This window comes from Diuraphis noxia, unplaced genomic scaffold (assembly GCF_037042655.1).
Source record: "Diuraphis noxia isolate RWA-SAM2 unplaced genomic scaffold, SU_Dnox_SAM2 contig0002, whole genome shotgun sequence".
NCBI classification, from domain to species: Eukaryota; Metazoa; Arthropoda; class Insecta; order Hemiptera; family Aphididae; genus Diuraphis; species Diuraphis noxia.
The window spans coordinates 11,668,736-11,684,847 of NW_028301712.1; the positions used below are offsets into that span (position 1 = coordinate 11,668,736).

Genomic DNA, 16,112 nt, shown 5'->3' on the forward strand with positions numbered 1-16,112 from the left:
TAAGTCTGACTGACGCATCCGTGAATCTCACTCCTCCCAGATATTGTACAAATATTAAATAATATATTACTTGATTAAATAAAAGACCAGCCATTAAATCCTAAAACCAAGGTATATTTATTTCTACAAAGAACGGTTGGTACTTAAACTTACCACACCGTATCAACTGGCGCCCAACTAGTAACTTAGAATCCACGACAAAGACCGAACAACAAAATCAGTCATAATGACGCGAACAAATAAGAAGAATGTGCAAGAAACCCCAACACACGAGACAACTAGCGAGAAGATAATCAGATTAAATGAAAGAATTGTAACATTGACCGAAAAAATGGAAGCCCAAGAGGAAAGACATAAACAAGTAATCAGTGAACTAACATCTGAACTGATAAAAATGAAAGAAGAAACATCAGCAATTAGACAATTGATAAATGACACGGATACAAGAATTACCATTGAAACTGCAAAACGTGAAAAAGAAATGATTACGTTAAAAAACACACAACAAGAGGAATCGTACACCAAACCGAACACCGTCGAAATGACAATGCCAACATTTAGTGGGAATGCAAACGAACACCCGAAGAATTTTTTGAAAGACCTAAGCTCGTATATGTTATATAAGAAGGTCACACCAGCAGACAAAATAATTCTTATCGAGAATTGTATGCGCGGGAACGCAGCAAAATGGTTCAACATGATTAAAGACGCAACACCGACGGAAGACACATTTAAAACACTATTTCTAAAACACTACTTCTCGGAAGATAAGCAGTGGGACATATTCATCAGATGTACAGAAGCAGGGAAAAAACCAATCAGTAGTAACTTCCAAGAACACTTCCATTACTGGATGGCCGAATTAAAATACTTGGACTCGCCAAAAATGGACGAGACACAGGCCATAAACTTAATTACGAAACACTTCCCAATAGCAATCCAAGCATACATTCAAACCACTCAAGAGAAAAAATTTTTGAACGTATGGGAGAAGTTAGGAGAACTAGAGAATGGGTATAGCAAACAAGCAACTAGCGACCAACAAGAAGAACAATATACGGTGCAAAGAAGTCGACCACCACAAAGAACCACAAACTCTTTCAATAATCGATTCGGACAAACACAACGTAGTCAACTAAACAACCAACCACCGACAACACGTCAAATGAACAACTTATCACAAAAAGGAGCGGATATGACGTCTAACGTGGCGACACACGGACAACAAGCACAGATCAACAATAATTTCAAGAAAACCATTAAACAAATCACATTGACTGAAGAAATCAATGACGACGAGGAGATAGAAGGAGACGACACAGAGGATACTGATCAAAAAAACTACGAACAGGGGACTGTGGAATCAGACTGACCACAGTACGTAACACCCCAAGTCCAACGAAGATCCGCACAATCAGTTACTACAAAACTAAACACAACGGGAAAGATCCAACACAGCACCTGGTCGAGCTAGACACAACCGAGTTAATAAACGAAGACGATTTTGACACAGCAACTCAACAACCCGAATTGAAGGGATGTCCTTACGTAGACATCGTGATAAAGGAAAAGAAATACGAAATGCTAGTTGATTCGGGTGCAGAAGTAAGTGTGATATCCGCCAAGTATGAAGATGAGATACGACAGGACATACACAATATACCAACACTCCCATTAGTCGGAATGTGTATACACTTAGCAGTCGGTGAGAAACCGACAAAAGTGACAAGACAAATACTCATACCAACAAAGATCGGCGAAGTCACGATTCATACACCGTTCATCATCGTAGACAATTTGAATGAAAACGGAATTTTGGGGAGTGATTTTTTGGAACTTAACAACGCAACAATAAATTATACACAGAACAAAATAACACTGATCACAGCGGCCGGAAATACATCTCTGACAATAAAAAAGAAGACAACAAAGACATCTCAATTAAGGGTCATCTCAACAAAATCAATCAAAGAACCAGGAACAAACAAACAAATAAAGACCATGCAACCGCAGGAACAAGAATATATAGACACATTACTGGAGCGTTTCCACGACGTTTTTAGAGATACACCCGGAGAAGCCAAAGGGTACGAGTGCAAAATCAAGTTAAAAGACGAAACACCAGTAAACCAACGACCATACCCGATACCGATAGCAAAACTAGCTGCAGTGGAAGCGGAAGTAGAAAAGATGATAAGATTAGGGATCATAGAAAGGTCCAAATCTCCATACTCCATTCCAATTGTACCAGTTTTTAAAAAAAACGGAGAAGTCAGACTTTGTTTGGACGCACGTAAAATTAATGAAAAAATTATACCTGATCGAGAATGTCCAACAGCAATCGAAACAATATTAGCGAAATTCAGTAGGGTAAAATTCATAAGCACACTCGATCTACGGTCAGGTTATTGGCAGATCCCGTTAGCCAAGGAGAGTCGGGACCCATGTTCATTTTTGGTAAACGGACGAAACTACTCATACAAACGCATGCCATTCGGACTAAACATAAGTGGATCAGAATTTCAGAAGTGTATGGACTACATACTTGGCCCACTGTTACACACCTTCGTAACAATATATGTCGACGACATATTGATCACATCCGAATCCATCGAGGAACACTACGAACATATATATACGGTACTAGACAAATTTAAATTACATAACATAACGGTAAACTTAGAAAAATGCCAATTCTTCCGGACTGAAGTCAAATTCCTAGGACATATAATATCCGAAAAGGGCACACATATGGACCCGGAAAAAATTGAGACAATCAGAAAATTTAAAACACCAACCAGAGCAAAAGAAGTACAAAGGTACTTAGGATTTATAAACTTCTATAGACGATACATTGACAAATTCGCGAATATAATAAAACCACTTATCGAACTAACAAAAAAAGACAGCACATGGAAGTGGGAAGAAAAACACGAGGAGGCGTTCAAAAAGTCGAAACAAGTATTCATAAATGAGGTGATAATAGCATATCCCGACTTTACAGAACCTTTGTATATGAACACGGACGCATCAAACACAGCAATAGGGGGGGAGTTATACCAAATACTACCCGGGAATGAGCATGCAACACTGGGATTTGCAAGCAGAACCTTAAGAACAGCAGAAACCAGATACACGACCACGGAAATCGAGGCATTGGCATTAGTATATTGTTGCCAAAAGTTCAGACAATATTTGATTGGCCACAAGGTAATAATACTTACTGACCACCATGCACTAACGTTCATTAGAAACTGCAGACTCACCAACGGAAGACTAACCAGATGGACTTTGGCGCTACAGGAATATCAGTTAGAAATTCGGCACATTCCAGGGAAACAAAATATTGTGGCAGATACTCTAACAAGATACCCCAGAACGGACGACGACCGTCAAGAAAAGAAAATATCAATAAACAAGATTGAGACACAAAAGTATAGCACTGAGTTAAAAGAAATGATCTTAGAAATAGGAAAATGGCAAGAAAACGACCCTCATATAATGAAAAAATACAGTACAACTAACACACATCTAACAAAAAAAGATGGTATAATATTTTCAAAAAACAAACCAACGGACAACTGGAGGGTAGTAGTACCATTGCAAATAGCAACAAAGCTTACACAGGAAACTCATGAGATCATGGGACACCCAGGTAGGTATAAAACATACCACACGTTAAGAGAAACATGCATTTTCAAAAACATGCATAAAATAACCGCTCAAATAACCAGATCCTGTGACACCTGTCAGAGATGTAAACCCATAAACTTTAACGCAAAAGGACAACACACATCACACAAACCAACAGAACCATTCGAAACTGTGTCGATCGACTTGATGGGTCCTCTCCCCACAGGACGCGGCGGGACACACTACATCTTGGCGATCCTAGACACATTCTCCAAATTTATAAGATTGTATGCGTTGAAAAAAGCCACTACGAAAGCAATCATCAACAGAATCGAAAACGACTACATACCAAACACGGGTAAACCGAAGTCGATTCTTACGGACAACGGAACACAGTTCACCGCTACAAGCTGGAAAAAAAAACTACAAGAACTAGGGATCGAGAAAAAACATTCGACTAAATACCACCCACAATCAAACCCGGTGGAACGATACAACCGGGAGATTGGCCGATTATTACGGACCTACTGCCATGACCAACATACAAAATGGCCGAACAAACTCGATCAAATAGAGGAGTGGATGAATAAGTTAAGGTCAGAAGTTACAGAATTAACACCATGGGAGATAATTAAAAACGAAATACCAAACCAACCAATAAAAAAATTAATCAAATTCCCAGAGCAGCCACCAAAAAAGGGTAAACAAGAGGTAATCCAACTGGTGGCAAGCAGGATAAGAAACAAGGCAAATAAATATGAAGCAAAAAATAAAACAGAAAAAATCAAATACACGGTTGGACAACAAGTACTAACAAAAACACATGAGCTGTCAAACGCCCAAAACAATGAAATAAAAAAATTATTTCATATATTTAACGGACCACACACAATTACAAAAATCATCAGCAGTAACACAGTAGAATTACGCAATAATAGAACTGGCAAAACAGAATTAATAAATGTGGTGGAAATACGACCGTATATCCAACCACCGAACAAGTACTTATAACAAACGCCGTACTGACTAGTAAACAACGGTTGCTAGTCATCCAATCAGAAGGACAGAACAACCAGTCAATAAAACAACCTATCAGAGAGCTAATAAAGATACAAAAAACACTATATATAACGGGACAAAAACTAGACAGTACCAATTCATCGACAGACACGAGACACCATGGAGCGAATACTGTCAGAAAGAAACACGGCCAGGAAAATACCCGCAGAAAATCGACGAAAACTGATTGAAGAGAACAAAGAAAATTTAACTGCTTTAGCATCAGTAAAAGCAGTGAGGACGGACAAAAGATTAGCCGAAGAAGATGAAAAACAACAAAACAAGAAAAAACACTTGTCGATAATACAGTGGGTGACAGAGGTAAACTCGGCCAGACACATACAGATCGACAATTGGAACAAACCAATAGACTTTAGAATGATAACAGAGGAATCAGTGCACAGATACATACCATTTGAGCAACAAAATGTCAACTTGTCAGTAGCATTTAACTACGTCAAAGAAATGCTAGCGAAATATGAACCACCGAGAAAGAAACAAAAAACAGTATCTACAAAAACGCCGTTGTGGTACTTGTCTAACAATGAATTACGTACAGCATTATTCAGGGCATCCATACGCCGTAAACAGTCCTTTAAGAATTAGTGCACGATGGCTACACCACCCGGGCACGAATCCGGGGGGGAAGTTGTAACGGAGTACGACATAAAACGGTCCTTTTCAGGACCACTAACAACTAAAAACCACATGCAACACATATTAAACGCAGTTCCAAACGGCAGGTTTTACATAGTAAAGTTTCAACGGTATGACGAGGAAAAACCGCACTGAGCTAGTAACAGCCACCAGGCAACGATACGATGATGACTCGTCATACCAACAATCTACAAACAATCAGCAACAACTTTACCGATCCAAATGGGTATATATACCAGTAGATTTCAGAAACTCTTCACTCTTCAACTTCATCTCTAATCGTCAACAAGTCATCAAGAACTTACTACACCGACGACTAGAGACCAGAAGAACAACCTACACCGACTCTACAGCTCAAGTTCAGATCGCCGAGCAGACCAGCGTCGAGGCGAAGCGAACGCAGCGTGACCAGAATCAGCCGACCAATAATAGTCGGAGAACGAAGACCATCGAACCGGCAGCAACAAATTCGACGACGTTGAGCATCCGGGACGACAAGTGAAACCACCGGACCGAACGTCATACAACATTATATACGCGATTGCTGTCATCGATCCCGTTCTCTCCCTTACCGACCACTTGCTAAAGTACCGTCGACCCGAGCTCCTTTCCATCAAGTAGTAGCCGCTTGTACAAGCTACGCGCTACTGGTGGAGGACTCCTTCCCATATCTTATAACTCTATATAATATAATTATCTCACACCCATTATATGTGATAGGACCGAACGATAACATCGTCGGTCGAACACGAGCTCTCACCGCGTCAGTCCGCTTGTGTAAGTCTGACTGACGCATCCGTGAATCTCACTCCTCCCAGATATTGTACAAATATTAAATAATATATTACTTGATTAAATAAAAGACCAGCCATTAAATCCTAAAACCAAGGTATATTTATTTCTACAAAGAACGGTTGGTACTTAAACTTACCACACCGTATCAGCGTGCTAACTTAAAATCGAATAAAAAAATAAAATATAAAGAAGGGCTCCCACCAAATTTAGTATGCGCATATTTTTCAGTGGGATATATTATAATGGGCAAATCCCCAAAGTTTAAAGAATATTGTAATCGGACCATCCCTGCTCAATATTCTGACCGAGTTTTGGGGAAATTTCCTCACCGAAAATATTAGCCCTGCGTGGCAAAATGTATGTATTTTGTGTTTCTTTTATTTCTCTACCACATGTTATGCTTCCTACAAGCGACCACTCCCTAATTTTAATATTTTATTATTATTCTATTTACACTTTTTTGTGGACAAAATTGATCGTGTAAACAGCATTATTATTTAACAAACACCAATCACATTATTTAATATTAAATGACATAATTACCTATTCGTTTTGAAACGAAACATAAATCTAGACACATATAAATATTTGTTTTAATTTATTTATTATAATTTTTAGTTAGACGAATGACTTAATGACTAGAACTAATAAGCCAACCCATCAATGCTTTAATACTACATCACTACGAAATAAAACATTTTTACATTAGCATATAAATAACGTATGACTGATTATCTTTATATAATCTTATTTTATTTTGGTAATATTCAAACGAAAATATATGGATAAAAAATAAATAAAATAATCTAAATTTTAATGTTTAAATACAATTTATTGATCCTATTTCTTTATTGTACTTAAGCTACAGGTTGTAAATACTCTATTTTAAAATAAAAAGAAGAAATTATAGTTAACGATATAGCTCATAAATAATATCACAAATCACAAAAATGACAAAAGCTAAACATTAAAAGTTGTTCACAAATAATGTAATTATACATATATTACTAAAATGTATTCTGCTAGATCCAATTTAAAAAAAAATACAAATGCATTAAGATTATAAGAAAATTGAAAATATTTTAATATTTATTTTTATTTAAGTATCCGCAATTTGTTATTTAGTATTTATGGTTTAAAAATTCAAGGAAATTGAAGGAATAGAATGCTTTTTTCCAAGGATTATGACGTATTAAATTAGTAATTCCACTACAAGGCAATAATAATAATATTTATGTTAAAAAAAAAAAAAAAACCTTACTATAATATATAAAGAAATAAAACAAATAATACATTAAAAATTTTTTTTATGATGACCAATTTTGTTTTGTTATACAATTCAATCTATATTTAACAGTTTTATCAAAAATAACAATGTTACACCTTTTTACCCTTTATTTTTTTTCTTTTAAAAAAAACTTTACTTGTCCAAAATCATATTTTATAACCGTAAAAAGTTTTAAGAGTTATTTTTCATCCATCCTGGATGTTTTTTTGTGTCTTTAAACACAAAAGAAAAGTCTTAAGAAATTTTTGAGTCATATACATATATTATATTTATTTTACTCATAAATAATATCATGAAATGTGATTTTGAAAAAAATAGTTATGTATTCAAATAACGTTGTTATATAATATTAATTATCTTTGAGGTATTCTTTGTTTGATCATCTTGTATAAATTATACAAGTCTAACGATTCAATAAGTCCAAAATATTGAAAAATGAATACACACATTATAATAATATTTGTAATAATATTATGATTAAAATTGTATTACATAAAATTAGACTTGTTTAGTTTATTACAAAATGATATTATAGATGGAATTGCATATAACCTATATAATCTTGGGGAATTATAAATTATTAAAATACTATGACCCAATTAAACATAAACAATTATTCGTGAATCAAAGACACATTACTTATAAGGTTTAATAAATTAATACCTTCTTATTATAGTCTGTTAAATTCTTAAGGTTTTAAAATGTGATGTTTAATGAAAAACATTACACATCACAAAATACTACCTAAAAATTATTAATATTCTAATCCAAAAAATTTAATCAACACGTTATATAAATCATATAAATAGTTTGAATAAATATCAACCATGAATAAACATTGAGTTTTCTTAAATTAATACAGTTTATTTTTCCACTTTGTAAGCCAAAACTTATCAATCATTAGGTAGAAATTATGGCAGTTTAATTGAATACAAATGAAATAATATAATAAATTAAAATTATGGAATTGTGATTTTCTTGAATTTAGTTTATCCAAATGAAACCACAAATTATGGAATTATAAAAAATATATGGTAATTAATACAAGACAATAAAATATAATATAGAGATATTATGTTCCTCATTTCACTTCGAAAATTTTAGATAACATTGTCGGCGTTTAGCAGTTAGATTTAAAATCAAATCAATTATAAAGTATATGTTCGGAGCTTAAAATAACGATATTAATAAGTGAATTTTGGTTATAACCTTGTTCGCTTAAGTTTCTAACCTGCAAATGTATCTTTCAACTTTATTGATAGGTATATGGCAGTAATTTTCACCAAAATCTTAGATAAACAAACGGAAAAAACTAAATTAGCATATTAAAGTATAAACTAAATTCGGATTTTAATTATTAAAGGTAATAATAATAGTATTTAAGCAATCATTCTAAAATTTCCTTAAAAAGTGTTCATAAAAAGGTATATAATAACGTTAGTGGAAAGTTCTGACAGATAGATTTGTATTACGTTTAAACATTCAATATTTAACAGAAAATATTTTTTATGTTTAAAATTATATTATTATTATAACACGGTAAATAATTAGGTATAATTGATATTCTTACTTATTTTTAATTATTAATAACTCATTCATCTATAATATTATTTATTCCATTACAAACAACACACTATAATAGTATAGAACATCATCTTCATTTTTACTATACCTTTAGCTTGAAATAAAGAAATTATTAATCGTGTTTATCTACAACAATACTGAGGAATGTAAAATGTAATGTAAGTATAATGTAAACACGCCTAGAGTTAATTTATATAGCATGGAGTTTATGGAAGGTAAATAATTGAGTGCAAATTCCCTATGGGAATGGGCACTATGGGATATTATATTATCCTCTATCTAATAACAGTGTTAAAAGTACAAATTAACTCTAACCAATATATTATATTTATTTATTGTCGTTTGAAAAATATTCGTGAATGTAATATTATGTTGAGTGAAAATAATTTATATCTTAATGAGAGGTTACATGAATTATGATTTAAATTAAAAAAATATTATTATGATATACACGATAATACTTGGGTATTTAATATTCCTGAGCAGAATACATTAAATTACCTACGATACATCAAATTGAATTCTAAGAAAGTAATTAATGTATATACATAATTAATCAATTATCATTAGGTATTAAATTATTATAAATAGTGGAGTTGTAGTAGACCAACATTTAGTGAGATACCCCTGTGCAAATGAATTATGCTCACCAGCACTTAAAATACTAATAAAGTTATAACAAATCAACTAATTGTTTGAAATTCTATTATTATGCATTCAAATTCGCAGAAAAATATCCTAAATTATATAAAAGTTGGATGCAACCAGTGATCTTATTTGATATGACGACACTGGCATAATCTTAATATCTGTGTTCAAAATATATATATTAATATGCATGTTTATTCAGTTACAAATGTATAATAATCAGGATGAAACATGCTCATCCCTTTTTTTTTGCTTTAATTAAGCAGTTATTTAAAATTCAATTTTTGGAAATTTTAAATATAATATATAGGTGTGATATTTTCTAATCGTTGAAAATTTCAATAACTGATAAAATACTTGTTTTTAATTTTGGATTAGGTACATCAAAATGTTCAAAAAATGTATCCAATAAATAATTTACACTAAAACCATTGCCACTGGCCTATTAAGTAGATGCTAAACATTACCATTAGTTGTTTTCGTCTCACAAGAACATAACATACTAAATATACGCTCAGCAGATCTGGTTTAGAGTCGTTAGTTTTAAAATTAGAGTGAGTTGATCTATTCTAAAACTTGAAGGTAAGGAACATTATATGTGTTTGTTTGACAATATTAACTGCACATTTTAATTGTAACACACTTGTAAGACGGATGCGATAAGCGTATGTTAAGCGTCCTCTTACCTATAAGTAATAAAAAAATATTCAAGGATTTGGAATAATTGTCTTGTGTAGCTAGGTTTATATTTAAAAATTCAAAAAATGATAATTCGTTTTTTTTGTTTTTGTTGTTTCGAATCACCTTGTATATAAATTAAAGATTAATCACCATAATATTTCAAGTATTATTTGGTGAATTCAATGTGTTTTGGGTTTGTATTGACGCTATAAATACGAAAATCTAAAAATTTGTTTTTAAAGGAAAATATATAGGAATCTATATAATAAGATGAACACAGGTGCCAGTATATGGTTTGCCTTTTTGCGGTAGGTTAGTATTATCTACTTAAAACTTTGTTTAGAGTCATCGTAATATATTTGTTTTTACCTCCAGTACTGAGATAATCACATTTTTTTTGATTTAGAAGCGTTGTTATTCGTGGAAAAAAGCCACTGGTGCTAAACTTGATTTTTGATTTATTTATCTTTGAAGTTTTTTAAGTTTTTATCAAACATAGAATAACGTCATCAAGCATCAAGAATATTATCAAAAACAGACTCAAGTGATTTTATAAATGTATTTATTAAAAGTCATAATTCAAATATGCAACAAATATTATGAAACGTAATTTACCAAGTCTAATACCTTATAAATATACCTATTACATACCAAAATATTGTTGTAGTTATATCAATTTATATGTAAATATAAATAAATGATTGTTCGAACGAATGCTATAGGTACCCGAATTGGTATAGTTTCCATCTTACGAACCTACAATATTGCAAATGTATGTTCAATAGTTCCGTTATAATGTTGATAATAAGTCGTAATATTAAATGTTAGAAAATCATCTGATTTTTGACGTTGGTTTTTTTGAAATTTTAGTTTTAAAGCATGAGAAACATCACATTGAAGAAATTATCATATCTCGCGTGTGTGTCTTCCTCTCAAAAATGTTGTTAGAGGAAAATTTTTTTTTATATATATACATATATATATATTTATGTAGGTAATATAATATAATATTGTGCAACAAAACCTCTGGACAACTGGACATTTATTGGAAGTGATTAGTACCCGTATTTATTTTTATATACATTTTATTTAAAGAAGTTTAAAGGGCATACTATTTACAAAAAACAAAAAAACTTAAAAATAGTAATAGTATCACTTTATGCCCTCGAGGATTGTTTTCATTGACAACGTTTGCCCCTCCAAGAATTAAAGTTATTTGATAAATTTATTTCCAGTGTAGGTATAAATAAATAGTATTATAGTATTTACGATTAATATTTTAACATAAAGACGATTTCATCAGTTCCTCTAATCTTGACCTGATAACCCATACAGGAAACTCAAATCAAATATATCTAGAAAATAATTAAACATTAAAACCTGACAACAAATTACTATTACGTGACGTGCTATAAAAATTAATAAATAAACGTAATTAACGTAATTAACGTATTATACCTTGTATCACACATTTATCTTATTAAGAACATCTGTAATAAATTCACTACTTACAACAAGTGGAAAATATAATTTACTAAAATTCTAATAATTCATGGCTTTCAAATTTAATTTAATTTTTAAAAGGTATTTTATTTAACTAAAGAATTTTATTGTGCACTCATGCATTTACATGTCTATTTTTAAAGTTAAATCAGCTCAACAAATAGATATTATTGCAATATTATTAATTACACGTTTCGGTAATGAGAGTAATGTGATTAGTGATTAAGCTTATTAAAAGATAATACCTATAGGTATACCTATATATACCTACATATATATTCCATTATATCAGAAATGATGAATACACCGTGGACGTGATAAGGCGTCTGTAGATGAGATCGAAGCGACCACGGACTATTAGCAACTAATTAAAATGGCTACGACATAGTAATTAGTCTGCCGTAATATCAAAACGCTTCATAATCACCAGACTTCCGGTTTTGTCACTGGGTAATCTCAAACGGGGGTGAGCTGTTTAATTAATTACGTCTTATAATCGCGTTTATACCAATTTACCTACACATCGATAAGTGTACACAAATGAAATATAATAGACCTGGTGGTCAAGTTGACGAGCTGGTTAAAATGACTAATTGATAATAACTGATAGTAGATTAAATAAACTTCTTAAATTGTACACGAAACCAATGATGTTAAGAATAACTAGATTACTGATCATAACTGCTGATTTGTGTTCAACATAATATGCATTTTTGTCATCAACATGACAGCACTCACGATTTTATCTTACGGCTTTCGAAAATAACAAATGATAAGTATAACCTATTAGTTATTTAAATTGAATTTAATGAGTATATTTTACGCTACTTTTTCATATTTTTATACTTTTTGACTGTAAAAATTACGTATTTTAAAATAATCAAAAGTGAAATAATGTTAGGTATCTATCGATTCAAGTTGACATGGTTCACATAACTGCCGTAAAATTAACCTAATGATGTTATATTATCATTTTATTATAAACATTATTAAATTCCAATAAATTATAAAAAGAAAACTGTGCATACGCGTGGGATGAAGTAATATTTAATGGCAATAGGGGATGATGAATATACATATTATGTCTTTTAATTGAATTTTTTTTATGTTTGGTTAATATAACTTAATAGATAAATTATTTATATTTAAATTTTTTGATTGAACTCTCTGCATGATATTGTTATGAAAATTACGTCAATTTATTTTATATTATCATTACTCTGTTATATTTATGACTCATATTTATTCTCCTTTACGTGTTTTGATTACTTCCTTCAAAATTATACACAATTTCCAAAAGAAACAAACATAAACTTTATGTTAGATTTTAAATTACCTATTTATTTGATTTTCACAAAAATACCTACTGGATTTGATTGTACTAATCAAATGTTTGGTAACAAAATAATGAGTGAGAGCTTTGAAAAATGTCCAATATTTTAGGGGTAATTTGAATATTTTTTTGGTGTGGCTGAAGATGACCTAAGCCCTCTCAAGCATCTACCAATGGTATATACCTATGATATCTACTAAAATCATCAATGAAATACGAAGTATTTATATATATATATATATATATATATATATTACAATTAGTATTAATACACAAACTGCACCAGCAGGCAAAATAAGAATAATATAAAATGTATACAAATAAAAGAAAACTTGAACAACTTGATTGAATTAATGGCACTTTCAAATAAAGAAATAAATACAAATTATTTTAGAGTTGAAAAATGTTCATATGGAACTAAATATATTTGGATTGAAAATTGTAACATTCTGTTCTGTTTCGTTCTGTTCTAAAAATACTGTATATTATAAAAAAAAAAAAAAAAAAAACAAGTTGTATTTTATAGTTGATAGTAAGTTGTAACTATGGAACGTTAAGTTTCCATATCAACTAGCTGTTTATTAAAGTTTTAAGTATTATAATAAAAATGCAATATTTCTACATATAATTACTAAATAATATCACAAAATAATGAAATAGGTAGTTGATAATTAATAGGTACAATGGATGCTATATTTTTAATTGTAAAATTCCTTTAAATTATTTCACATTATTCAATGATTGAAATAATTGTAATTTGTTGAATTGTATGTTACAATCACCTTGCTATTTTATTAACATTACATGTATTACAATACGAAGTTTAAAGTTTGATAAAATTAACATAGATATCAATGACCTGCTGTCATTATATATGTATATATTTCACGTTGTAAAATAAAACAATTTAAATAATTTATTTAAAAAAAATATCGCTGGATGACACATTATTATTATCTAATATTATTTTATATATCTGAATTTCACATTAATTCGGAATACAAATGGTATCAGCGGCAACTAGTTGCTACCTGGTTATACTACACCAAGGTGTACTACACCATAGTATGCTATTGATAACAAAAAAAATATAATGTTCGATTCCATTGTATTATTAGGTACATGCTATTTATTTCTGTTATTATAATATAAAATAAATGATCATTATTTACATAAATGAACTAGTTACACTACTAGTATACCACTAACTTTAAATTTTTTTCTTTGTTCCTAAATGTGTATAATATCATAAAACACAATTAAAGTATGTTTAACATTAACATCAGAAATGGAATTCTTTTTCAAACAATGCTACCTCGTATATTTGAAGTGAATAAAAATACAGTAAATTATTTTTTGGCATCAAAAAATAATTTTTTTTTAAATACCCATTTGGACATCTAGATAATCGGTTGTAGGTATAGGTTTTATTTTACGTGAAAATAAGAAAACGGCGCTTTAATAGGTACTGCAGTTATTTCAATGGTGTAATTTCTGTTTGTAATGGAGTAAAGAAATCTATTCAACTGAGCTTTCGAGTCGTTAAGGGTTCTCAAAAAATCTTCACATATCTTTCATAGCACTATTTTACTTCCACACACTTTTACTTAAAGTTATAATATCCAGATAGGTAGCTATATGTTTTCCTCGTCATAATATCCGAATTAATTATGAATGTGGGTACATAATCTTAAGTAAACAATATTTTTTCGATACCGACATTGTACATTTTTTTTTAATAATAAAATATAACAAAACATTATCATAGATGTTTAAAGTAATAATATTAAAATTTGTTGGTATCTTTCATAGGTATTAAAATAATTAATGAAAAAAAAATAATAAAAAAATATTATATTCAAAAATTAATTTCTTTTTTTCAAATTTTTATCCTTTTACGAATTTATAATAGGTAAGTGTTTAAGGTCTAAAATCATACTAAAAGCAATAATTATAGCCAGTCTACATTTACATATTTTAATGAACCGTGCATAATTTACACAATCTAGTAAATAAGCGACAATGAACAATGGCAATGACATAACCACCTGTAAAATACTTTGGTATTAATAAATTCACATCTAATTTATTTTTTCTTGAATTCCGTTAAAACTAACTACAATGTGATCCATTTAAGTGGGTACGTACACTAATTGTCTCGAAAAGTATACAATTTTTGATTTTTTTAAATTTTAGGTTTATGTTTCTCTAGAACCGCTTAATATTTAATTTTTTTGGCCCTTATATTTATTTATAATACCACTATCAACTTTTTATTTTAAATGGTGACATACAGTTAAAATCAATTAAAATATCATGAGTTAATAAAACCATGTTTTTCATGAATTTACGTGTTAGCATTTTTATTTTTCGTTGATTAGAGTGTGAGATACAGCTCCTCAAAGTATTAATGATTTTTACTATTTTTCCAATAATTTCAAAGATCAGGAGCTAGTGATAAATTCAATATCGCTGAATCCAAGGTAACAAAATAAATCCAATTAGTCCAATTATTCGACAAGGCAATAAATGATTAGGGTTCAAAGTACAATAGTAATCATTAATAAATTGGGCTGCATACGAGTTGATTCCAGGGTACCTGTTTACCTGAATTGATACCGTTGAGTCGATTCCCGGGTGATTAATGGTACGTACGAGTTGATGTTATTATATTATATTTTTGTCAATGTTTAGTAAAATATTTAGCCTATGAGCATAACCCAAGAAACAGCACGAGGAGGTTGGCTGGTAAGTTTCTCAAAATGTTGTTCATTTTTAATTTTTTCATATTTTGAAAATCATTAAATTTCTATTTATTAATTATTTTTTGTATTATATTGTATTATATTTATTATTTATTAATATAATTATTAAAAACATTTAGTAATTAGGTAAAAAAAATATAAAAGTTTTTAGTAATTTGGTAAAAAT

At 30.4% G+C, this 16,112-nt stretch overlaps 2 protein-coding genes across 2 annotated transcripts in view; one reads left to right on the forward strand and one right to left on the reverse strand.

Moving 5' to 3' along the window:
- The window catches only part of LOC107165536 (protein O-mannosyl-transferase TMTC1-like), a 117,280-nt gene that overhangs the window by 97,700 nt on the left and 3,468 nt on the right, over nt 1-16,112 (reverse strand). The window lies entirely within an intron of this gene.
- LOC149058103 (uncharacterized) lies at nt 223-1,378 on the forward strand. Its single transcript, XM_089220974.1, has one exon. It carries the CDS (start codon nt 227-229, stop codon nt 1,370-1,372), a length of 1,146 nt encoding a protein of 381 aa, XP_089077100.1. The 5' UTR covers nt 223-226; the 3' UTR covers nt 1,373-1,378.